This window comes from Herpailurus yagouaroundi, unplaced genomic scaffold (assembly GCF_014898765.1).
Source record: "Herpailurus yagouaroundi ecotype Mexico unplaced genomic scaffold, PumYag 160, whole genome shotgun sequence".
NCBI lineage: Eukaryota > Metazoa > Chordata > Mammalia > Carnivora > Felidae > Herpailurus > Herpailurus yagouaroundi.
The window spans coordinates 14,152,674-14,179,197 of record NW_024412401.1 but is presented as its reverse complement, the minus strand read 5'-3'; the positions used below and the strand labels follow the sequence as shown (position 1 = coordinate 14,179,197).

The window sequence follows — 26,524 nt, the reverse complement described above, 5'->3', positions numbered from 1 at the left end:
CATATATATTGTACGTCAGATGGCAATAAATTCTGTGGAGAAAATCAGAGTAGGGAAGAAGGATAGGGAGTGTTAGAAGGGGAAGGTGATTATAATTGTCAGTGGAGTTGAAAGACGGGGCCTCTGGTAACTTTTGAACAGGAGCTGAAGGAGGGGAGGCAGTAAGTTGTGAAGAATCTGAGCAAAGAATGTCCCTGGCAGAAGTCACAGGAAGTTTAAAGGCTCTGTTTTAACTTACCTGGCATTCCTGGGAACCGAAAGAAGTAGTGTGCATGAAGCAGAATTTGTGATGGAGAAATTAGGAGGAAACAAGATCAGAGATAAAGGGGTGCCTATTTGTGTTAGTTTTACTCTGAGTAAGACAGGAAGCCCGAGGAGGATTTGAAGTAGCAGGGTGACAATATATGACATAACTTTTACTGGAATCACATTGGCTGCTCTATTGAGAATAGCACATATGGGGGGCAAGGTGGAGGCAGCGGGGGGGGGGGGGGCAGTTAGGTTATTGCAGTAATCCAAGCTATAGGTGTTTGTGGCTTGGAACAAGGTGGTGGAAAGAGGTCTGTCAGCTTCTGGAAATATTTTGAAGGTAAAGCCAATGAAATTTGCTGATAGGCAAAATTTACAAAACGGGGAGTCAAAAATGATTCCATGGCTTAGGGTTTTAAGTCAGTGAAAGGTTGGAATCCATTCACCAAGATGGGGAAAACAACCATGGAAGCAAGTTTGAGGGAGAGGATGGGTATAGTTAGGATGGACTTTTGGTACCTGAATCCTTCCCTTCATCCAATATTTCCCTTCAGATTGCTGTCCCTCAAGCAAAGAACTATACACATAAAGAATAATAGCCATTGGGAAATGGTATCTTGTTCAATTCATGATGGAGCCAGTTTGCTATATAACACCTATGCAGAGCTCTGATAAAAGCTGGATTGGAGAATGAGGTATAGCCCAGGATGCTACAGAGTGAATGTTTATGTCCTCCCCAAATTCATCTGTTGAATCCTATCCCCCAGTGTGATGGTATTGAGAGATGGAGCTTTTGGGAGATGATCAGTCATGAGGGTGGATGCCTTATGAATGGGATTAGTGTCCTTATAAAAGAAGCCTAAGAAAGCTCCCTGCCCCCTTCTGCCCTGTGAGGACATAGTGATAAGTTGTCTATGAGAAAACAGGTCCTCACCAAACCCTTAATTGGCTGGCAACTTGATCTTGGACTTCTCAGCTTCCAGAACTGTGAGAAATACATTTCTGTTGTTTGGAAGCTTTGTTGTAGTAGCCTGAACAGACAAAGACACAAGAGGACCAAAGAAGACTGGAATCCAAATGCTGGTCCTTTAGAGAAGATTCTGAAGGTTGAGCCATCCTTCTCCAGCCCACTAGGTCACAGGCAGAGAAGCTGGGCCAGCGATGGGGCGAGAGCTGGGGCACCATTCATCACACTGACCCCACTCACTGATGAAAGTTGGCCAGGAAGTATTGAAGGCTCTCTCCCAATCACAAGATTTACTATTCCTCCCCAGGGAAGAAGCCACTAAGGAGACGGAACTGAGATGAAAGGCCTCTCTTCCCTATGGCCAAAGAGAGAGGCAGAGCCAGTTCCATTTATGTTTATTGATTAGAATCGAATACCCTCTGCGCCCTGTGCATGCCCAGCTCATTTGTGTCCTGGAGCACGAGCCCTATCTCCAAGGGCAGAAGTTGGATCTCAATGTTCTGCTTTAGTTTCTGAGCCAAGAAACCTCATTTTTCCTCTGCTGGCAGGACAGAAAAGATCCTGCAATGGGAACTGTTAGGCAGGCAACAGACTTCCCAATTAGGGACTAGTGAATGAAAGGGAAGGAAAATTAAAGGTAAACTGGGGTAATTAAGATTACATCATCATCCTGATCTGGATGATGAAGAGCTTTCCAATTGCCATGAGGCCAAAAGGACAAAAGGAGCTTTAAAACCAGTGACTAGGGTTTGAGGCAGTTTGGAAATGAAATTGCATTACTCAATGATGAACAGAATCATTGCTTAGTGGCTGTATATTTGTATCTAACCATTTCCCTCCCCCCCACCATGTTTGAGTTTTATGTTTACAATCTCCAACATCTTTGCACTGCCCAAGTGACACAGAATTAAATGGAATCATTTAATCCTGATATCGTTAGACCATCACAATTTGACTATTGAATATTTCTTACAATATTTCAATTTTACAGAAATGACTGGATATTGCAGAAGATGTGTGTGATTTTCGAGGTTCTCATTTAGTGATCATGGAAACCACTTTTGGGGGAAAGATGTTTTCTTCACGTATCCTAATTTCTAATTAATATAGTTCCATACGTCTTTAAAGTGTATAATCAGAATTGTAAAATTTGGTACTTTTCAACATTTGGTACTCCTTAATCAATATGTATTCAACAGGTATAAAAGATGTGGAAGACATTATTTTCTTTTTACATTTATTTATTTTTCAGAGACAGAAAGAGCACAAGTGGGGGAGGGGTAGAAAGAGAGTGAGACCATCTGAAGCAGGTTCCAGGCTCTGAGCTGCCAGCACAGGTCCGCTGCTCGGGGCTTGAACTCATAAACTTCAAGATCTTGACCTGAGCTGAAGTCTGACGCCCAACCGACTAAGCCACCCAGGCGCCCCATAAAACATTATTTTCTCTAGGAAGCTTATCTTTAATGACTCCTACTATTAAGAATACTTTCTATGTTTACTTTACCCTTAAGACCACCCTGCAAGGTAGATATTGCTTTCCCAATTTACAGAGAAGAATACTGAAGTTTAGAGATCACAGATCAAGATCACACAGTAGAAAGTCTCAGGGGTGACTGGGCTTCAAAGTCTATGCTCATCCCACTACTCCCAGTTTGTTCTAGTAAATCTGCCACAATCTCAGAGTATTTTCCAACGATTAATGCTCCCCTCTGTCAGTATTTTTCAACAAGTCAGAGAATGTTGGAGAAGGTGATTCCCCCTTTATAGGTGCCTTGGCCGTTGTGGACCGTGAACGCGTCCTTTCTGATCCGGTATCTCCCTTGTCGCCCTGGTGAGAAGACCACCCTCTTTTCCCCAAGGTGGGGAGCCCGCTTAGCCCGACCACTCCCCACCTCTGAAGGAGGCAAGTTGAGCCTCCAGGCGACCTGACTGCTCTCCCCCACGGAGCTGCCATTCCGCGGGCGGCCGCCAGGGGTCCCCTCTCGGCGTCCCCGCGCACAGCCGCACGCGGGGCGCCTGTGGGGGCTACTTGGGAGCAGCTGCTGGAGCTCGAGCCCCGAGCTCGCTCGCCCGCGCGCTCCTGGAGACCGCGCGCGCTGGCCCCTCGCCGCTCGCCCCTTGCCCGCCGCGTGGATCCGCCAGCGTCGCCCGTCTGGCCCCCGGCTCACCCTCCTCCTCTGGCGCCGCCTGCTATTGACCCGCCCGGCGCACGGAGCCGACCCGGCCGCGGGCTGAAGGTAAAAGCCCACGGTGAGTGAGAGCCCCCGCCGGGAGAGGCAAGGTGGCGCCGCCCGGCAGCTGCTCGCCCCGGTGGCGCCCGGGCGGGCTGGGGTGCGGGGCGCACCTGGGGGCGGGCGCAGCGGGACCGGGGGTGGGCGGCTCCGCGGCCGGGATCCGCGTCAGACCCCCGCCCCACGTCGAGGCCCCTGCGGGCCCCTCGCGCGCCCTTCCCGGGCGGGAACGGGAGTCCAGTCCCCAGCCCGGGCTCCGGGGCCTTGACTGTGCAGACTCTGTAACCTCGGTCTCCCTGCGGGGCACAAGTGCGTCCCGGAGCCACGCCGAAGCGCGGGGGGCTGCAGCGTGCGTGTCAGGCCGCGGGGGGGCGGGAAGACAAACTTTCGCGCAAGTGCGCCTGGGCCGGAGCTCGGCGCTCGGGGCGTGTGCGGAGGCTCCACGCGGGCTGAGCGGGGGAAGGAAGCCCGCTCCGCCGGCCCGCTCGACCCCGGCGCCGTCCGAGCTCCGGGGAGGGTGCGGGTGGGGAAAGAACGGACGAAACCCTGCAGACCCCTTGGGCCAACAACTGTCAAACATCTGGAATCCAGCCCCTCCCTTCCCCCGCGCCGAGGAAGGTGAAAAGCCCTCAACTTTCCTTTGATGATCCTCCTTGCCTCGGGACCCCTCTCGGAATGGAAAGGGCCGACCCCCGGTGCCTGGCAAGTGAGTACCGGGAACCCCCAATCGCCTCTGGCTCCCCCCTTCACCCATCTTCCAGACCGCCTCCCAGACGTCCTCCCCGTAGGGACCACGCCACAGAGCCCGTGGAGATCGTGACGAATGGCCTTTTGTTTCTCCGAGTCTCCCCTATTGTTTGCCTTTGCAACATCTGGCGGGGCTCGCGGAGAGAAGGACGCCCCCCGTGTCCTCCCTGCACCCGCCCGCCACCCCCCTCCCCTCCAGCCCACACGGCCGCCTCCCGCTGGGGATCCCGACCGTGGAAGGAGAGGAGCCTGACCCCCGCGAGGCCGCCGCACCCAGGCCCTGCGGTTAGAGGGCGGAGGGAAAGTTGCAGCCTCCCCGCCTCCTCGGCTGCCTGTGGCCCTGGGCGCATTTCTCAGATCTCAGCCCAGGCGCGCTGCGAAGGGCGCAGTCACGGAGAGGTGCCGCTTTCCCGAGACTGGAAGCGACCTTCCGCCCCCGACCAGGGTGTCCTTCGGTAGTTCCAGTGGATTTAAATCGCCTAAAGGCCTGTGGCTGGGCCGCTTCCAGGGCAGCGGCACAGGGTCGGGGCACTTGTGGTGGGCAGAATGCCGAGGTTCTGGGGTCTGCGAGTTTCCAAGGGCCGGAGGACAGGCCAGGATGGAGAAGGAAATAACCCGGGAAGCCTCGAGACTTTGCCTAGAAATAGTGGTTAGGTGGCTTCGTCCAGATTAAACGTCGAGTTTTGACTTGGGGTAGGACTTCCCATGCCTAAATCCCAGGTCCCCTCTCAGCATTTAGAGATGCCACCGGGAAAGCGCCCAGATTTCCAAGTCCTTGCGAACCAGTGGCTTGGGACTGCCTCCGAGTTCCCCTGAGGGTGCGCCTGGTAGATTATAGGTGGCCCTATTTCTGTCCCTTCCCTCACAAGTTAGATGCTTACACATCATGTTTCTTCTTACTGGGGAGTATTAAAGAAGTAGGTCAAAGCAAAGTAGCTACTCTTGAGAAGGGGGGGTCACCGAAAGGGCGAAGGGAGAGTGGTTTTGCCTGTGAGTGGAGGCCAAGCCTGTGCACCTGTTGGAACCTATACATGCTCATAGCTTCACATACAGTGATGTTGCCAGCTTTTTCTGAGGGAGGTCCACTCGTCCTTTTCCCAAGGAGACTCAATTACACTCTAACTTTGGATCCTTCCCCCAAGAGTGGGTAGGGAGGAAGCTCCCCTCTGAACACTTGTGACCTATGTACCCACTCAAGCATTTTAAGTGGGAGCTGTGCACTTGGCTCTCCACAGTTCTAAGAGTCTATCCTTTACCTGACCTAATAGAAATTTGACTTCCATTCAACAAATAAATACAAAGTTGACTGCTAAATCTGGAAGGTGGACACAGAGCACTTCCAGAAAGTGCTGGATATTACCAGTGGTACCAACAACAGCAACAAAAAGCAAAATCTTTGAAGCACTGGAAGGCTCTTTACAAACATTTCATTATGAAAATGATGCATAAGGAAGGATTCCTTTGAAATTTTGCACAGTAGCAGCAGGAGAAGAGCAACAAGGCAGACCTGGGTTGCCCAAGAAGTGCCCAAAGGCATCATTAACAAAGTGTAAGGGCAGTGTTTGTCCTGGTCTGCTCCAGTAAGGAAAACAGGATAATTGTAGTGGAAGATAATCTTGTACAGTTTCTTTAATTTTAGAATTAACTACCCTCCCTCCCCCAAATCACTGTAGGAAAAAAAAATACAGAGAAGTGAAAATGAAGACAAAAGGAAGGGGGATATTATAAGCAAGGCTCCAGTGGACAATCTTATCCAATGATTTCCTTGGATAAATTTCTGGAGATAGTACAGCTAGGTTGAATGCAATTTTTAGGATATTTAAGATTGCCATAGCGTCCTGTAGGAAGGGTGTGCCGCTTTACCTTCTCTCTAACAAGATACAAGAGGATTTTTTTCCTTGCATCCTGCACCCCACTCACACTCTGTATTATAATCACTGTTTTTCATTTCTGCCAGACTGATGGGAGGGAAGTATGCTCTTGTCTTTTGCATTTCTTTAATCACAAATGAGATTAAGCATTTTTCCTGTTGTCCCTTAGAGGTGCTTTTAATAAAAGCATACTGTTCTGACTTCTGACCCTGCCCATGTAATCAGATAATCTTTATTAACTCAAAGTTCCAATTTTCTTCCCTCCAGCATGGCAGACATTTGGCAAGACTGCAGCCATAAATTACTAAAATAATTGACATGATCTCGGTAGAGTTATTAGGGAGACTGTGCAAAAACATTGTTAGAGAAATTCTTGGAAGATGCCAGGTGTATACTTACTGCTTTGTAGTGTGCATGCCCCAATTTCTTCAGTTTATGCCCCCCCCTTTTTTCATTTAGAACAACTCTGTTGAGGAGTTGTTTTTACTAAATGGATTTTACTAACTCATTTTATTTGTGTTCCTTCCACTGGTAACCAGTATGTCATAATCCACAACTTTTAATTTTTGGCTGAAATTTACCCCAGTTTTTTTTAAGACTTCCTCTATTTGGCTTTACCATTTGAGCCCTGTACTTGAATGAATCTTGAAACTAAACAGTTTAGTAGCTTGCTTTTGAAACAATAGCAGGAAGGTTTCCGAAGGGTGGAACCAGGTACATTTTGTGCATTTGTGTAGCCATAAATCTCTATGTTAATTCTTGCTTGACGGTGCAGGTTTCTGAAATGGGGTGGAGGAGAGAGAGGAAGAGAAAATTAATTTCAGCTAGATGATGAATTAATATAGATGAAGGATCGCACAAGAAAATTTGGGTAAATAATCTAAGTAATCTGGATACAAATTAACTTCTAAAAAAATAAACTATAGTAAAGTGTCATGTGTTATTATAACTAGTTTACTTAACAGGCAGAAAGTGGTGTTCTAATTGGGAAAATTCAATGTGAAAATCAATGCGAAGTATGACTGTAGGTAATTTATCTCAGGCATTAAAAAACAGAAAAACAATGAAAGGCAGATACTGTACTTTTTTGCAGCATTTTCCGTGCCTTCCAAATCAAGTAATACGCAGCAAGAGTCAATCATTGGCTCTCAAAGGTTGAATGAGAGAGCTTAATGGCCATCCAGTTCAACCATCTAATATCATTGGGGGTCTTTATTCTCTTAAAATAATAAAGTCTTTGTATCATTTCAAACAAACCAAACTGAGAAGCAAATAGGCCAGGAATTTCAACTTTTTTTTTTTTCATTTTTTTTTTGAGGACAGGGGGAGACACAGAGGGTTTTAACTTTATAATAGCTTGAGTAAGCTCCTTTAACAAGCTAAATTTTCATACAATAAACAGCCTTGGCAGCAGGAGGATTAAGTCATTGAGGTGTTACATTCTGCAACATTCTCTGGGCTACATCCTCTAGCCATTGGCTGGGTGAAGTTCAAAGGTAGTAGAGCAAAGTGAGTACAAAATGGCACAAGGAATGGGGAAGAAAACAGTAGAAAAACATGAAGAGAATCTCATTCCTTTAGAACTGACTTCGGAACTTTCTAACAAGATTCAGGGTACCCAGGGGATGGTTGGCATCACCTCTCTTGGAAAGGTAGCTGATGTCTCAAGGCCAACTTTAGAGACTCTAAACCTTGCATAAATCACCGCCACTCCAATGGAGAATAGCCCAAAAATTCTTAAAAAGAAGATGAAAGAGAAGGAGCTGTTGGAGAGAAATGGAATTTTAATTCTAAGAATATACCTTATTTCTTCCTGAGTAGTAGTGTTAATTTATAGAAGTAGTAGAAACATCTTCTGAGTTCCACTCGGATGATCTCCCAGGCACAGGGACTGTATTTCTTATCTTTCAGGAAGTTGTACATCCTATAGAAATATCTCCTCAGTTCTAGGCTGCTCACCTGGGAGACCATAGCTCCTGAGAAGTCCATCCCATCCTCTTCCATCTGTTTCGAGTCTTCCTTCCCTTTCTCCTCTTCCTCGAAGCATTTTTCCAAGTGGTGCATCTGCCAATCAAGTCTGATTTGGATTTGTTTCAGGTTTTTCTTTTTCCAAGTGGATTTGGTGGTGGACTCTCTGAAGATGTTGAAGGCCTGTGTGGACATTTCATAGAAGGCCTCCTTGAGGTACCTTTTCCCAGGTGGGGTGTGTGATTGGATGTCTTGGGGCAACTCAAAAGCTCTGGTTTCTCTTAGGCACTCTACAGGAAATGAATTGCTCATGCTGTTCAGAAGTCTCAGATTTTGCCAGGTGACTTCCCTCAGGTGAAGATGCAGCAAGTTACAGTGCAGAGAGAGGGCGCCAGGGATGAACAGACCTACAAGGCATGCAGGCCACAAACACTTTTGAATCACATCAGGCTTAGTGTTCATTTTTTTTTTTTTTTCTTCCTAAGCTAAACATCCAGACTCAAGATTGACAGTGATGTTTTAGGTCTTAAGTGTTCCATCACATGCCTTTTATATACCTGAATATCTTCCGTGGGGAGGAGTTTTCTCATTCGTCATTTTATGGTTCTCAGGGTTTCGGCCCCTTTCCTTTGCCTCTGAGGCTTGTTTTGACTTTGTGTGACTATGCCAACTTTGGAAATGCTGATTTTTTTTTTTCTTTAAAGTGAGCAAAGCATTACCATTTCCTTAGTTGCTTGGATGACCCATCCCAGTATTACAAAATTGTCATAACACGATTGATTATTACGTAGAGAGAGTGATCCTTTAAAAAAATAGTTTTGTTTTGTTTTGTTTTGTTTTTTGGTATCTGGTCGTATAGCCAAACATCTTCTCTCATTGAACTAATCAGACATTGACCAAATGACTGTAATTATTTGATTGCAAGTCTACCAGAACATAACATAGTTTAGGTTTTTCTAATCTTGTTAAATTCAGCTTCTATATTTGGATATTTTCTCTTTTTACTCTATTTTCGTGGGTCTCAGAAAAGATGAAAACAGAGTTGGTCAACTGAGCATGGAACTTAACAGAATAGAAAACTGGCTTGGTTTTCTTTTGTCAGTAGAAAATGTTGGCACTCTCCAACTATCCTTTCCTTTAGTTAAACCCAAACCAGTGCTTCCCATGGCTGTCAAACATTTCACACACCTCTGATACCTGTCATAGTCCTCTAGGGAGTTGTATAGTGGGAAGTATTTTTCTGCTTCATTAGCTTTTCTCTTGTAGTGTCATGCATTTTCCTTTTTTAGGTATGGTTTAGGCAGCATTTTAAAACTTCTGCTTGGCTATCTTTTCTTCTTATTTGGAGGTTCTGGATGCTGGAAAGGTTTTTGTTTGTTCCTGTTTGCTTTTCCCTGCGGAGGTACTTCACACCTGGACCACTATTACCGGGATAATGATAGCTATCCACCATTTATGGTTTTCACTTTGACCAAAAATAACCTTCTTCTGGTTATGGAAAAAGTAAGGCAAATGCATTCCTTTGTCCAGGAAAGTGAATGGGATGTCATTAAACAAGTCTGGCTTAATTATCACCTTAAAAAAGAAATGTATTCGTTTTTGATAAAGTCATTTTAGAATAGTAAGCAGACACAGTTCCACAAATATGACAGACTTTAAAAACTTAACTTTAAAAGTTCTTATCTAAACCAGTTGGTTGGACTAAAGGCAAACTGTGGACAAGTAGGATTTTTTAAAATCATGGCTTTTTGGACAGGTTTCCTCTGAGAAGAAAACTTGCTACTTATATTACTCTACATGTGCTGTCTCCAAATTCTGATTTCACAGATTTTATGAGGTGACTAACTTGGAAAAATAATTTGGAAAATGAGCCCTTTTATATTTTATAATTATAACATTATAAGTTGACACAACCTTCCTAGAGAGCAAAATGATGATATGTATCAAAAGCCTTAAAAATGTGTCTAATGTTTGACTCAGAAGTTCTCCCTCTGGGAATTCATCCCCAAGAAATAATGATGGGCATCTTTAAAGACTTAGCTGTCAGGAAGTTTATCACAGAAAAAAACTGAAAACAATTTGTGCAGCAGTAGGTAGTTGGTTAAGTAATTCATCAGTAGAAAATTTCTGTGCAAGCATTAAATATTTCGTCACTTGGATAAATTTACTTTGTAGCTTAAAACCAAGTTAACATGGTAGTATATAGAATCTGATAGCATATTTGTTAAATACCTAATATGCATATATGTGCAGAAAAAATCTAGACGTGTATATGCTACAAATGTTTTCTATGACTAGAAAAATAATTTTTATTTTTAGTGATTTTTATTTTTTGCATTTTTTAAATGACCTTGTTTTTTTTGTTTTTTAGTTTTCTGTAGTCAGCAAGTATTTCTTATTTAATAAGGTAAAACAAATTTTAAAACAACGTACATTAAAAAAGAAAAATTGTTATGTATTTGCAATGTGATCAGTATGTACTACTTTATTTATTTAAACATCTCCATTCTAGGGTACTTCCAAAGGAAATATGAATTTGCCTGAAGACTCAGTTCCAGTTACGTAGAATAATATAGAGTATGTGGGAGTTCAATGTACTATTCTTGCAACTTTTGAATAATAGTATGTATGCTTGTATATTACATATATTTGTGATTAAACATACATACAGAGTCTATAAAGTACAAAGCACTTCTTAGGATCATACCTGCTTATGTATTTCACGTAACTTCTTCTACCTAAAACCTGTTACACTGTCCCAGGCAGAACTGCTTGTCCCTCTTGTGGGCTTTTACTGTGCTTTGTCCCCTTCATTATGGCTTTTTAAAATGGATAATTGTGGGCGCCTGGGTGGCGCAGTCGGTTAAGCGTCCGACTTCAGCCAGGTCACGATCTCGCGGTCCGTGAGTTCGAGCCCCGCGTCAGGCTCTGGGCTGATGGCTCGGAGCCTGGAGTCTGTTTCCGATTCTGCGTCTCCCTCTCTCTCTGCCCCTCCCCCGTTCATGCTCTGTCTCTCTCTGTCCCAAAAATAAATAAAAATGTTGAGAAAAAAAAAAATTAAAAAATGGATAATTGTAGGGGCTCTTGGGTGGCCCAGTTGGTTAGATGTCTGACTTGGCTCATGTCATGAGGTGTCCATGGGTTTGAGCCCCGCGTCGAGCTCTGAGCTGGCAGCTCAGAGCCTGGAGCCTGCTTCAGATTCTGTGTCTCCCTCTCCCTCTCCCCTTCTCCTGCTCATGCTCTTTCTGTCAAAAATAAACATTTAAAAAAATGTTTTAAAATGGATAATTGTATAAATGTTGATTTCCCAGCTTTGCATACTCCCCCTCCCCTACCCACTCAGAATGCCTAGACTATTTTGCACTTATTCCAGACAGTTCAGTCTTACTGACCAAGCTAAGAGACTGTTCAGTTGAATTGCTCTGCTAAGAGGTTCTTCTCATAGGTGATGGAGGTGGCTGCAGATTTGGAGGTTCCCTGTATTTTCTGCCATGTACCGTTTTGTCATTTTATCCTGCTCACCCCGTATTTCTTCCTTTTATAACCATTCCATACCATATCCTCATTTATTCAAAACTCTATTGTTAGCTAGTACCACATGCCAGTCACCAGGCCTGGTCTTAAAGATGGAGCACTAAGGTATAGCCCATGATCTCAAGGAGGCCACAATTGAAGAAGTAGGTACATTCTGAGTCTTTTAGGCAGCAGGAGTAATTCATAGGTCTTCCCTATAGCATGGACCTCATCCCCATGTGCTGTAAATGTTAACTGATGCTGATGGTGACAATATTCATGACAAAGGTGATTGACATGCATGTCTTTCCCTCTTCAGCTGTCAGGGTCGCCTGATTTTGCAAATAAAAATAACACCCATGCGATATTTGGAAAGTACCTATACTAAAAAACAATCACTCATTGTTTACCCCAAATTCAAATTTAACTAGGTGCCCCATATTTTACCTAGTAACCCTCTCTACCATACAGATTCCCAGTGAGGTCTTAGAGTAGAACTAAGACATGAAACCCATTCTAGGAAACTTTTCCTCAGCTAGCTGTCTACCTCGTGCAGAGGTACATTCAGTTGCATTACTCTGTGCTGACTTTGCTTGTATACACAGCCCTAAAAACTGCATGCTCCAAAGAGGCACCTGCCAAACTAAGAAAGTATTGCATGTGTGCATTCATGCGTACACACACACACACACGCGCGCACGCACACACACAAACACACACAATTGCTCTGATTAGAAGCATTATTGGATGATCAGTCATTGGTCTTGCATCTGTTTTATAAGAGCCATGTCATGTGAGTATATCTCAAAATATCATCAGGAAAATAAAAAAGAACAGTGTAAGGAAACATTTTTTTCCCCAAATTTGTCTGGTACAGAATTGGACTGTTCCATCTACCATCAGCAGTCAGTGTGTTGATATACCTAATGATGTTTCCATGATATTTGCTCTTATTTCTCTAGCATGCCTTGAGATCGTTTGTATGTGGCCAGGCTTTCCTCAGAGAGAAAGCTGTTTAGCAGGGGCTGCCCTGTTGCTGATGGAACTGTATAAAGCCAATGGGGCTTACCAGGTGCACAATAATGGTCAAGACACAATTTGCTTGACAAATGAAGATGAGACATTTCAGTCTAGACAGGATTGCTGTGATTCAGCTCAGGGGCATTTAGTATTTTCTGGTAAGATTTATTGCTCTCCATGAGAAGGCAAGTTTCAAACCAAGGTGAGAGTAACATATCAATCATCCATGTTACACAATAGCTGAAAGCTCATTCCATTTGTGGGGTCAGAAGGTGCTTGAGCCCAGGAGAGAGCTCTGAGATGGGGAGCCTTGCACCCATGCCTGGCAGCACCTCCCCCATGGTCACCACAAAGTTGTGTGCAGCTGTTTGAGCTCCAGACCAAGTCTGAAGCTCCAACTTGGCGTTTTGCTCATTCTCAGTGCCTCCCACATTGGGGTCAGCCTCTCTCATGGTCTTGTAGTCCCCTTCTTGGCTGTTCTTTTCATGATGTGCCTGATGTAGAAATTTATAATGACTCTACAAGTAGCACATGGCATGTGTCTTTATATATGTCTTTATAGTAAAAATTCAAATGCTTCAGCTAAAAGTGAAAACTCTGCTTGCCAGTGCAGCCTCACGCCATGCCACTCTCCTCCCCTGGATAACTCGTTATTCATTGGATGTGTGTTCTTATTTGATAACTGTTTCCCCACTAAGCACCAAGTTCCGTGAGCACAGTGTAACAGCTGGCTTGTTTGCAGTCCTCTCTTGAATGTCCAGTGGGACCCACGGTGACTGAGAGAGACCTGGATAACTTCCGTGGATGATATGTCACCATGGGGAGACTTGTATATATTTTTGAAAATTGCCAAAACAAGATTATAAAAATTATAATGTGCTTTGAAGTTTAATCCTATAAGTGTATCTGTCACTATATATTTGATATCACTTGTATAATCTAACAAATGTACTTTATAAACACTTCATGAATATGAGGCCTGGGATAAATGGGTCACTAGACCTGGATCAAACAGATCCTGGTGCCTTTCACAGTACCGGGCTCAAAGTAGGTACTCAGTAATTATTTGTTGGATGAGTAAAAGAATGAAGCCATGTCTCAATGACAGGGAAATCATTTGGTGGTTCAGTTAGGGATTTGGGAGGACAATGTCGGGTGTTGGGAAAATTGAGAAGTCCACAGAATGGTGGGTAGCGACTCAAACCTCCACTTCTTTTTCTGGGATTCCCCGTGGCTGGTTAGGTCACGAGCACAGCCATACCTCTAGTCTAGTGGGATCACATAGTTTTAAGTCGTTTGGGTGACTCACATATCTAAGCCTCCAGGCAGTTATTCAGTCTTGTATTCATGGCATCTCTTGCATAAAGACACTAAATGTTTGTTGAACAAAATACTGCCTTGTGATTTCTTATGATTTGCTTGTTTGCCATGTAAGCAAAACTGCTGAGAGGCTCAAGATCATTCCTTCCCCCTCTTTCCTCCAGTATTGCCACTTCTTTGTATTAGACGCTCCCCATAGCTTTTTTTGTTTGTTTTCTTTTTGTTTGTTTTTGTTTTTATCATATCACCCTTAAAGAGGCTCTTTGGAAAGACTTATCCTTGGATCTCTTTTATAGTCCAGCTGTAGATGATGCATGTAGTAACTTCTGCACAGAAACAATTTTAGCCCTTACAAAATGATCCCTGATAAAAAGAAATTTACCATGTGAAATAAATGTGTAAGTAAATAAGTATTCACTATCAGTAAAACCTACCCTCAGTTTTGGGATTACCAGAACAGTTTCCACCTGTATCCTTGTTTCACTTGGTCCATTCAAACCCTAATGGGGCTTTCACTTCCAAGATGGTAGTAAACATTTCAGATGAGAGTTGTCACCTTCCAGAATAATCCTCCCCTTTACTCACTGGGTAAATGTGGATTTCTTCCCAGACCACATCCAAGAGTGCCTCTAGTCTGGGAAGAAACGGCAAGAGTGGAGTAATGTGATGGACAGAGAGGTCCTCTTGTCTTGGATAGATATTTTAAAAAGCAGTTGCCATTGCAGAGATGAGGACAAGGTCTTCTTTTACTTGCTGTCAGGTTGCATGTGGTCATAGGTTTCCTGACATTTATGAATAACAAAGAAAGGCATTATTATGGGAAAACTTAAGTGGACTTTTCTTAGACTGACAGAATAATCACATACCCCAAATTTTAGGATTTCTTTAGTGTCTGAGCAATGCTTGGTTTTGCAGGTAGTGTCCAGGAATAATCTGTTGTAGCCAAGGGGGATAGGGGAAGGGTCTCTTATTGCCAAGATCCCTGCCCTTAGTAGGCTCTGAAGTATCTACTCTAAATCATAGAATGTAGGGTTGGAAGGACACTTAGAGATAGGCTTCTGGGGTCAGACGGGTGAAGTGACTTGCCCAAGGTCACAGTGCTACTTGGCAAAGTCAGATTGACATAGGTCCTCTGACCCAACGCTGTCAAAGTAATAAGCCTTTACCAGCTTGCAGAGAACTTGCTTCTCTCTGCCTTGACTGAGAGGAGCAGCCCTCGTGCAGTCAAAGAAGAGGGGATTGAGGAGGCTGGAGGCTGGCACTGCTGTGAGGCCAGGAATGGAGGCCATAACTGAAGCTTTTTCTGGTACTTCACAAGGGCTTCTCAGCTCTGTGGGGAAGGCGATACTAGAGGAGGAAACCCTGAGTTTAGTCTGCCACCCCTAGTATTTCTCAAAGTTACCTAGAATTCTATGGATAATAACTCGTTTCCCAGAATCCTGGGTCAGTTCTGGTCTAGAGAAATGAATGAATTTCCTGAGAGATTTTCCCCATGTCTGTAGTTAATGTGTTTATGTATTCATTTATTTGTGCCTCCAGTGCTCACCACATAGTGTGTGTTCAATAAAAATTTATTGAACAAATAGGTATGTGTTTCACTATTTCCCCTTATGAGTGTATTTTAATTTAAATTGAATTTCAGATCCGTTTAGCATCCTCTTGGTAGAACTGTGTAACTCTGAGAAAGTCACTTAAACTTTCTGTACTTTGTCTCTAAATAGGGATGAGAACCTACCATAGAAGGTGGCTGTGGATATAAAAATTTCTGAGAATGGTGCCTTGTACATAGCAAGTGGTAAACAAATGATCCTTATCATCATTGTCGTCATCGTTGTCATTGTCGTTATCATCATCTGTTGCCTACATGTTAGACACAATGCCAGATTCCAGAGATTCAAGGGCAGAAAACACAGATGCAGAGGTATCTGGAGGCAGTGCTACCTGAGGGGAATCTTGAAAGGCAAGAACTGATGGAACTTTGAATTAGGACAGTGATAGTAAATACAGAAGGGAATTATCTAGGAGGTAAGATTGGGATGTCTTGATGATTGATTGGGAATCAAGGGGTAAGAAAGAGGAAATAGTCCAGGAAAGAGCCCAGTTTTCTTACTAGGTATATGGTTGTACTGCTGACTAAGAGATAGTATATGAGAGGGAGAGCAAGCTTAGGGGAGCAACTGGTGAGTTTTATTATAAATGAGTTGCTTTGAGTTGTCCGTGAGATAGCTACATGGACATGTCCATCTAGCATTTGGATGTGTGGGACTAAATGAGGATAGGACACTGATCCAGGCTGGAGAGAGAGATTTAAAAGTATGAGCAGAAGCTATAAGTGATCATTTAAGACCTTAAGAATTAGTTGGTTTGTCTAAAGAGAACATGTAAGGTGGGAAAAGAAGTATGAGCCATTATCTGAATCCTAAGAATCACCTCTGTTTAAAGAGTAGGCACTGGAAGAGGAAACTGACAAGGATGGTCACAGAGGCATGGGGAGCATGAAGACGGAGTATTTTGACTGTTAAAGTGTCTCTGCCTCTTTGCCCAAATGACTCCTTATAATCCTTCTCAACACAGTGCTCTCAGGCAGCCATTCCCAGTTATACTGTATTTGCCATCATTGATCTAGACCTAATCCCATTGTACAGATGAGCTATTTGAAGGTTTGAGAGGGAAATTAACTCATTTAAGCCTCAGGTCAAAGTCTTTATGCTCTTCTAGCATATGCCTTCCATGAAATACATCCTGTGGCCCGGTATGTGTCTGCGAGACTTTGGGAGATGTCAGCTGGATTGGAAGTTGGTTTGGTTAATTTCACTTCTACCATTTGGGGCTATAGAAGCTGAGAGAAGTGTTTGTTTCCCAAGACTACCATAACAAAATTTCCCAAATAGCATGGTTTAAAATAACAGATTTATTCTCTCACAGTTCGGGAGTCTAGAAGTCTAAAATCAAAAATGTCATCATGGCCATTTTCCCTGCAGAGCTTTTCTTATATCTTCCAGCTTCTGGTGATTGCTGGTAATTCTTTATGTTCGTTGTCTTGCCGATGCATTGCTCCAGTCTCTGCCGGCATAGTTATATAACATCCTCCATGTGTCTGTGTCCCTGTGTCTTCCAGACGTTGCCTTTAGGTATTTTCTGGTAACAATCTACATAGTTATTATTGATAATAGAAGAAACTATTTAGCAGTTGCTAAGTATCAGCTGTTTATATAAATTATCATTATTTCTCACAGCCACAATACAATGTAGATGTTATTATCCTTTATTTTATTTATTTTTTTAAATTTTTTTTTAACGTTTATTTATTTTTTTGGGACAGAGAGAGACAGAGCATGAACGGGGGAGGGGCAGAGAGAGAGGGAGACACAGAATCAGAAACAGGCTCCAGGCTCTGAGCCATCAGCCCAGAGCCCGACGCGGGGCTCGAACTCACGGACCGCGAGATCGTGACCTGGCTGAAGTCGGACGCTTAACCGACTGCACCACCCAGGCGCCCCAATCCTTAATTTAAAGAGGAGGAAATGGAAGCTTGGAAATACTAAGTGGCCTACCCAAGATAACACAGCTAGAAATATACAAAATCAGGTTTAATCCCAGGTCTGTCTGAGGCCATATTGTGTTTTTACAGGATCTAGGGTTGTAAAAAGGTTTAGTGTAAAATCTACTGTGTGTATCTATGCATTAATAGCCTATTTCATTCCCAAAAGGATTTGAAGCAGCTTATAAAAAATGTATATATAATACAAGAGAATAAAAAGTATTTAAAGAAGTCAAAGTTGAGGGAAAACGTGTAAGAAAACAAGAGGAACATAAGAATGCATGTCATGATCTCCAATGTCATTAGTGCAGAGGGTTGCAAATCTTCCTTGGGCTTTCTAGAAGCAAAGAGGAAATGTTATCTGTTAAAGTAAACCAAAAGATAAAACCATCAGCAAAGCTAACTCCTCAGAAGAAACAAAGCTTTTCTTGGTACTAAGTCCTGGGGGGCATTTCTCCCATGGGCTTTCAAGAAGCGACCACTATGGAATTTCTTTGGTAAAGACCCCAGCAACCTCCTTACAGGAGTAACTACCACCACATGCATTGCAAGGGTGATTCTTGTAACCTCCCTATGTGTAGGCAGATGTCACATTGCTAGTGTGAAGTTTCTTGGCAGGCATTCCATAGGGACTTAATGAGTTTTCTCATGTTGAGTTACAGAATGGATTTCTTTAGTTCAGCTGGATTGGGATAGCATGTCTTCACCGTGGCTTAAAATGGGGAAAAGTGTGTTCACTTGAGAATGTTGGCACTCTCAGGGACGTTTGTTCAGTGTGGAGAGACTGCCCTGACATTTCCAGAGCTCCTGCCCGGATCCAATCCTGCATTTCCTATTATATGTAAAGAGGAACGTCTGGAAAACCGATTTGTAGGCGTGACTCTCCTCCAGTTAGTCAGAACTGGGAAAACAAGCTATTCTGTCAGATTGACCCAGTGCCATAAACCAAAGTGAAGTGTGCACTGGATTTCCACATAGACGTGGGTTTGATTTGCTATACAACAAACTCTAAGGGTGATGGCCCTAGATGTGGGAATCCAAGAAAGTGGCTGGTAGTTTACTCTGTGTTGAAATGACTCTTGTTTCTCCTGAAAGAGCTTCTTCATAGGTTAGATAGCTTAAAATTCAAAGCCAGGATAGCCTTGTGCGATGTCATAGATAATGAAATATTAAGACATATCCTCTTGGGATGATCAGTTTTGCACACTTGGGCATTTGTCATTTAACAGTAAGACTCACTGTGTGGAAAGGGCTGTATGGTTGGCCCCAGAACTAAAACATCTTTATATTCCTAGGAGAGCAGAAATTGGGATTACTTTATAGCTATCCATGCCGGGACAGGACAGGAACACTTATCGACACATGTGATACTACGATTTGCCATGGACGGTCACTGGGACAAAGAATGCTGAAATTATCCATTCCCTGTGCATTTCATCCATTCAACCTCCATCTCTAAGGGTGTGATACCTGAAACAAGGTAATAAAAAATAAAAAAAGTGAAGTTCACATCCTCATAGAGTGTCTAAATTTCCAGACAATAGAGAATAAAATTATAGAGTGTTATTAAGTGCTATGAAGGAAATTGGCAGGGCAAGAGAGAGGGTGATGGGGGAGTTGATGGCTGAACTGAGACTTGAAGTCAGCAATGTAAAGAGCTAGAAGGAGAACATTTCAGGCAGAGAAAACTAGAAGTTCAAAATCCCTGAAAAGAATGTGGGATATTCAAGGAACACAAAGGAGATTAGTTGGGTTGGAGTGAAGGGAAGGGGGAGATTGGTACAATGATAGATTTGGATTGGATATGGCATGGCAGGCCAGGTGGGAGTTCCAATTCCATTCTAAGACCAGTGAAGACCCATGAAATCATTTTAAGCTAGAGAGTGGTGTAATGTGATATGTGCTTTAAAGACACTGCTTTGGGCACCCCTTGGTGGGCAGAGGGGTGGGGGTACCATTTGGAGAATAGGCAAGAGCGGAAGCAAGGAAGCCAGGTTGAGAGTAGATTTCTGGCATGTTAGGTAAGAACTGTAGTGGCCTAGATAAAAGTAGGGGCAGTGGAGATGGAGGAATCAGACTGATTTGAGAGATGTTTTTAGTCAGTTACTTGGGATACACTGGGGCCCAGGCAAATATCTGTGATCACCAAAGGCAGTTTTCCAAAAGTGCCATTGATTACCCATTGTTTATATGGTCTTTACTGAATTAGTGGGACAGTTTTTTGATAAACAGTAAGTAATCCTCTTTGGCATTACGTCTTTAACTTGATGGCCTTAAACCAGGTTAGGTCCCTTACACTTAGAACAACAAAATAAATAATTTAGTTAATTGGACTTTGGTTGTGGTTGAAGCTTCAGTTTCTCAGGTTTCACTTTAGGCTTAAATGTCTGAGAGTGTCTCCTGATACATATCCTATGTGTACACAGAACAAATATATATTCCTGTGCATTTTGACATTTAAATAAAGTAATGTGTTTTTATGATCAGTTTAAACTGTGGATTGCTATCTGTGGTCAAATCATAACGGAATATAATCATACAATTCTGAATGAAGGTAAGAAAGCGGTCCTAATCTGTCATTTACTAAACCTAGATGAAAGCCTATAGCTCACAACTCCACCAGTTGTCCACAATTCTCACCAGTTTGGTTTTTTAATAAGGTCTCAGAAATGTCTAATTCTCAGAAATGTCTATGTGCATGAATGCTCTGGCATAAGCTATCCTTCGAAATACTGGTGCTTAACAGGCTAGATCAAGATGTTCTTGTCACTGAAATCAAGCCATAGCAGACTTTTCTCGTGTCACAGAAAAATTGAAAAATGAACATTCTATATTTCAAGGTTTTCAGCAACATCTTTCTTAAACTTTTGGCACCTTTGATGGTTTATCTACAGTAGAACCTTGTCTGCAATGATACCTTAGTTCTATATTATTTAGTTATTTTATGAGCCAGTGTCTGATTTGGCATACAATGAGTGTATTCACTATCTTATAAATAATCTGTCAGTATTTCATAGTTTTGCAAAAATCTCAGGCCTTCCAGATGCTAGCTACTTTAACAAACACGTCCAAAGAAAGAAGAATGGATCAAACATGGCAGAAGCATTTTTTCTCATGTAAAGCTTAGAACAGAGGTACTTGAGCAATGGTTGGCTTTTTTCCAAGCAGTGGTCAGGGACACAGAAACCCTTATCCTGTGACTTTGCTATCTTCGATGTAGCTTTCAAGGTTTCACAGCTTATCTTCATCAAGCTGGGACAAAATGGCAAGAGCCAGAGGGGTGTGCATGGGGGCATTGTATGAGCCAGTCTTGGAGGGGCACATATTACTTCCAGCCACATCCTGTCGGTGGGAACTTAGTCACATAGTCATAGTCCCAGCTGAGTGCAAGGGACGCCAGGAAATTTAGCCCAGCTGTGTGCCCAGGAAGAGGAGGGACTATAGTGATCAACAGCTAGCCCATCTCTGCCATGCTGCTGATACAATTGGAGAAATAGACCAGCAGTCAAAATGTGTTGGCAGTGGTATGAACCGGAGGAGGAGTTGGGCTGGCAGGATGAGTGACACATATTGTGGATACTCAGTAAAGATTTTCTGCAATCCATTTGAACAGAACTGGAGTTCTCAAAGCCATAAACAGCTTTCTAATAGGGTTATTTTCTTTTTTACTGAAGAGCAGAAGAAGTACTGTCGAAATAAGAGTTTTGGCCTTTTTTTTTTTTAAGGTTATGCAAATAAGAGACATTATTAATTTCATGGCTTTAAAAAAAAAAGCATGCTTTCCATACAAGAAATATATTTTTGTAGAAAGATACTGTCATTAGCCTTCTTTAAAAATCAGAACCCATAGCACTTATTTCCCATGGGGACCAACATGTGGAAGGTCCTTCAGTATCATTCACAGCTAATACTACACTGGGCACTAATCGTACATCAAGCATACTGTTACTAAGTTTGCAAACAGCATTTTACTTTATCACCAAGAGACTCTGTAAGATTTCATTTTACAGTTTTTCTTAAACTTATTTTTTTATTTTATTATTGAGGTTATACTATTATTTAAGTGAAAATAAATGTCTTGAGTATTATCATGTTCTGGATGAATGATTTCTAAGAATCACTTCAGAGGTGAAAGGAGATTATCATTCCTTTTTTTTAAAGCTCATTTTATTTTTTATTTTATTTTTTTTAATTTACATCCAAATTAGTTAGCATATAGTGCAACAATGATTTCAGGAATAGATTCCTTAGTGCCCCTTACCCATTTAGCCCATCCCCCGTCCCACACCCCTCCAGTAACCCTCTGTTTGTTCTCCATATTTATGAGTCTCTTCTGTTTTGTCCCCCTCCCTGTTTTTATATTATTTTTGTTTCCCTTCCCTTATGTTCATCTGTTTTGTCTCTTGAAGTCCTTATATGAGTGAAGTCATATGATATTTGTCTTTCTCTGACTGACTAATTTCACTTAGCATAATACCCTCCAGTTCCATCCATGTAGTTGCAAATAGCAAGATTTCATTCTTTTTGATTGCCGAGAAATACTCCATTGTATATATACACCACATCTTCTTTATCCATTCATCCATCAATGGACATTTAGGCTCTTTCCATACTTTGGTTATTGTTGATAGTGCTGCTATAAATACGGGGGTGCATGTGTCCCTTCGAAACAGCACACCTGTATCCCTTGTATAAATACCTAGTGGTGCAATTTCTGGGTTGTAGGGTAGTTCTATTTTTAGTTTTTTAAGGAACCTCCATAGTGTTTTCCAGAATGGCTGCACCAGCTTACATTCCCAAGGAGATTATCATTTCTAAATGCTGAATCTGTAGCACATGACTTTGTAACTGGTTGTTATTCAAAAGATATTTGTTGAGTGCCTACTATGTGTCAGATGCTTTCTAGAAGCTGGAGATTCAACTCTGACTCACAGATGCTTTCAACCTCACCAGTAGATCTGGGGGGACTCATCCTAATGATCATCTGCTTCCATGGTCGCTGTCAAAACAAGAGCCACGGGACAAAGTATTTACTTTAATCCCTCATACTGAACGCCTCTGCATAGCTGCTTCCTAAAACAACGAAGGAATCAACTGAGACCTGGAAACTCTTCATCAAAAAACTGTTTGTTTATTTGTTTTTCCAGTCCTGGTTGCTGTAAGCTGACTTATTCTAAAGCAGTTTATGTTTATAGAGCCTGTGTTATGAGCAGCATGCCAAAGAATGCCAAGTAGTAGAAGACATGCCCAGTGAGGAGAAACTAAGCACCGTGCAGAATATGACAAGTGACAAGACTGGGATGCTGAGTAAGTGCTCTGTGAATTCACAGACTTACAGAGAACCCCTCTGGCTGGAAAGACAAGAGGGAGAAGGAGGCAGCGAAGGATAAGCAGAAGATACTTGTAGGTTTGGATCCCAGTTCTGCCTCTCACTGGCTGTGTGACCATGGGTGAATGTCTTAACTGGTGGAAGCCTCAGTTTCTTTATCTGCAAAAGATAAACCTTAACACCGATTCATAGACAGGATGATACAAATGTAAAGTGCTTAGCTCTTTAAGCGTCTGAAATGTGGAAAACACTCAGTAAATAATATCAGTAAATGCAGCAAAAACCTCAGTAAATAGTTTTGTGTTTTGTTTGTCTATCAAGTAGCAATATTACATCATAAGACTGTGGTCAGATGACCTAATTAAAAGGGCTGGCATAGTGCCTACCCTGTGGTTAGCATTCAGTAAATTTTATTATTATTACTATGGAAGATGTAGATAGATGAGAGAGGTCATCTTGGACATGCAGAGGGGACACGTAGTCTGGTGTGGGCTGGAACCCTCTACTACAGTGCATTTGTTCAGATGAGTAGTAGCTGAAAGGTAGGTGACAGTTGTAAAATGTGTGAAACATAAATGAAGAGCCTCTTAATAGAGATGTTGAAGGAAGATTCCAGGATTCCAGAAGAAAATCAAATGCATGATCCCTGAGTTTCCTTCTGACTCTGAGATTCTGTGGTATCTCCCAAACTTCTGGTGATTCCTGAGAAAGACCACAGTGAATCAAAGATCCGTGCAGTAGAGTTCCAGGGTTATAGCCCAGAACACACCAGCAATAAGGCGATGAACATGCTCTGTCTGTTCTGTTTTGACAATAGAAACCATTTGCTGAGAGAAGAGAATGTTTTAGTTTTCATGTGGCAATCTGCCCAAGTACTTGACTTTACAGGTAAGGGAGGGAAGCAAAACCCTCCCAAAGAGGATTTGGTGACACGCCATTTCCTGCTCATTTTTTTCCCATTCAATTTTGAGAGCCAGAGTCAAAGAGAGGGAAAAGAGAAGAAGAAATAAAAACAAAACAAAACTTAATTCTCCAGGAAATGAATCTCCAGGCAGAAATGAGACATCCGAACAATATGTCACTTCACATACTTTGTGTTTGGGTCAGTAAGTAGGTCCTGAGTTTGCCAAAGTGCACCTGAAGGCTGGTGCAGGACAAGAACCACTCCCTCAAGGCAGGAGGGCCTCCAGCGTTTGGCTCTGAAGACGAGCTGGAGTGGCGTGCAGACTGCTGGGAGAGCTGCCTCCATTGTGTTGGCCTGAGTCCAAGGACAATCTAGTGCATCATTCCCGAAGTGTTCCATGAAATGTGATGTGAAAAGTAAGTTGAGAAAATTCAGGATTCAACAAGCTAAGTATGTTTCTTTACTGGAGGACTCCTCAAGACCTTTGAAATGCCAGCATGAATTTATGAGTGTCCAAGGAGGAGAGTATGAATTCTGTACTCCCCAAAGGTACTGGAAAGTGATACTGTTTGATGTAGAATATATACCTAGAGGCTTGAGCAGCCTTTGGCAAAGCTGATTTAGGATCAGGAACACCAGGCTACATCATTTCTTTGTTCTGGCCCTTTCTCAGGGGATCCAGATATAGACACAGATGTTTGCAGGCAGCTTTGCCTGTCCAGTGGACAAATGGGGGTCACTATCCAGGAGGGCACAACCATATGGAAATGCCTGATGGGGGATGGTAGGGAAAATAATGCCCCCCCCCAAATGCCCACATTCAAATCTCTAGAATCTGTGAATATTTTACCTTACATGACAAAAGGGACTTTGCATGGGTGGTTACCGTAAAGACACTGAGATAGGGCTGTTATCCTGGAGGATCGGGGTGGGCCCAGTGTAATCAGAGGGAGGAGGCAGGTGAGGGTCTGAGAAGATGCAAGGGCTGAAGTAGAGGTTGGAGGAAGGTGGGCCCATGAGTCAGGGAATGTAGGTAGCCTCCGGAAACTGGAAAAGGCAAAGAAATGGATTCTCCCTTAGAGCCTCCAGAAGGAACACAGCCCTGCCACCCATTTTAGGCTTCTGACCTACAAGCTGTAAACTAATGCATTTTTGTTGTCGTAAGCCACTAAGTTTATGCTTAGGTAATTTGTGACAGCAGCCACAGGAAACTAATATATAGGGCTTGATAATGGTCTCACCTTTCCTGTGTTTGAAGAAGGATGGTTAATATACCCCAGTACCCTTCTAAGACCCTGACACTGGACAGGAGGCCTGCCACTTACCACTATCTGGCCAAGTGGATCCTGTTTTCTGGTTGTCCTTCCTCCACCTTCCCATCCCTGCAGTGGCCAAACATCACTCCAGCTCTTGCTACCCTGCTTAGATATGCAGTGACCAGTCATCAATGGACTTCGAAAGAAGCGATGCAATTGGTCACTGGTGAGTGATGTGCACCTGCTATTTGCATACTGATTTTTGGACTGAAGAGTCACCTGCCCAGCTTGTACTTCACGCACTTACTAATATGATATTCTGTGGTAACTGAAATATGAACCTGGTTGTTGTGGGACTGATATTATTTAACCAAACCACGGTCATGGAAATGCATGCCTGTCAGAACTGTGCACAACTGAGGGCTGCATGTATTTAAGTTACGGCACAAATCCTGCAGTATACTTGTTATAACTGGACTGGTGGGCAGCCATGCCCTCATGCATCCACTGCATACCAAAGTCTACATGTGGCTGCTGCGAGAGTTGGGGATGTTAGCAAACCCTGTATGAATTTGAAGTTGAGCAGAGGGTAGTGCAGCACTATTTGTGCCTCGTTTCTTTTTTTTTTTTTTTCAATATTTATTTTTTTTGGGGGGACAGAGAGAGACAAGAGCATGAACGGGGGAGGGGCAGAGGGAGAGGTAGACTCTGAGGCAGGAGGGGTTGTTGGGGGCAGCTCTGAAGCTGGAATGACACTAAGGCAAGGAGGTCGGGTCTTTGTGTCCGTCAGCCAGTCACTGGATGTGGGCTGCCCAAGCCACAGCAGAGAAGTTCCCTCAGAGAGGTAGCTGTCTCTAAGTGTAATTCCTGGGGACACACTCAGCTCAGAGGCTCTGGCAGCCTCCAACACTCTCAGCAATGAATGCTTCAGTCCTAAAGGGAGCCACAGCACATTACAGGGTCCACCACACCTATGATTCTGGTGCCATCAGACAGCCAAACTTTACAGGGGCCTGCACACTATTTCTCGCAAGGCTCACTCAACTCAGAATCTGGGGCAAAGTGAGAAGAAGAGACTGGAGAGCTGACAGACGGTTGAAGGAGGAAGGCAGGGCCACCACCTTCTAGCCCAGAATTACCCTCTTCCAGGGTAAACAACGGAGTGAAGGCCCCCTGGGCCTCACTGGCCTCTGCTTGCATTTTCACTTAAGACAACTTGTTAACGTGAAAGGAGTTGAAGGTCTTGTGCCTTGGTCTTGTCTTGGCCTCTTAGGGCACTTGGACTCTGAATTGGAGCAGAGGAAGGAAATGACAAAAACTTGAAATTGAAAGTTGCTGAGATTGACATTCATAGTCAGTTTTTCCTGTAGTAAAATATAGATATCTTGTAAAGAAGAGATGAAGTTTTTTTCACTCCCTGCCCCTCGTTCCCTGTCCTCCTTTTTCCTTTTGGTTCTTAGACCCCACACATGTATCAGCTTTACTGCAGGTTAGTTACCCAAGCTCTTTAGTCCCTGAATTGGGAAACAGTGGGGTCAGTACTTCTCATTCACTGAAGTGACTGATCAGCTCACGCTTCAGGTTTTGAGGACTGCCCCTCCCTGCAAA

At 43.2% G+C, this 26,524-nt stretch overlaps 2 protein-coding genes across 10 annotated transcripts in view; one reads left to right on the top strand and one right to left on the bottom strand.

Annotated features, from left to right (window-relative positions):
- The first annotated feature begins 2,855 nt into the window (after nt 1-2,855).
- Nucleotides 2,856-26,524, top strand: part of MOB3B (MOB kinase activator 3B) — a 221,331-nt gene continuing 197,662 nt past the window's right edge. For 5 of the 9 annotated variants that reach the window (XM_040481428.1, XM_040481430.1, XM_040481421.1 and 2 more), the window contains exon 1: nt 8,165-8,263. The gene's annotated coding sequence lies outside the window, so the exon portion shown is untranslated. Of the gene's footprint in view, nt 3,467-3,623; nt 4,154-8,162; nt 8,264-26,524 lie in introns of those variants that run through there. The other 4 variants (XM_040481425.1, XM_040481423.1, XM_040481424.1 and 1 more) reach the window with 4 other exon arrangements.
- Nucleotides 6,902-9,654, bottom strand: IFNK (interferon kappa). Its single transcript, XM_040481431.1, has one exon. The coding sequence runs from the start codon at nt 8,493-8,495 to the stop codon at nt 7,869-7,871; it is 627 nt and encodes a 208-aa protein (XP_040337365.1). The 5' UTR covers nt 8,496-9,654; the 3' UTR covers nt 6,902-7,868.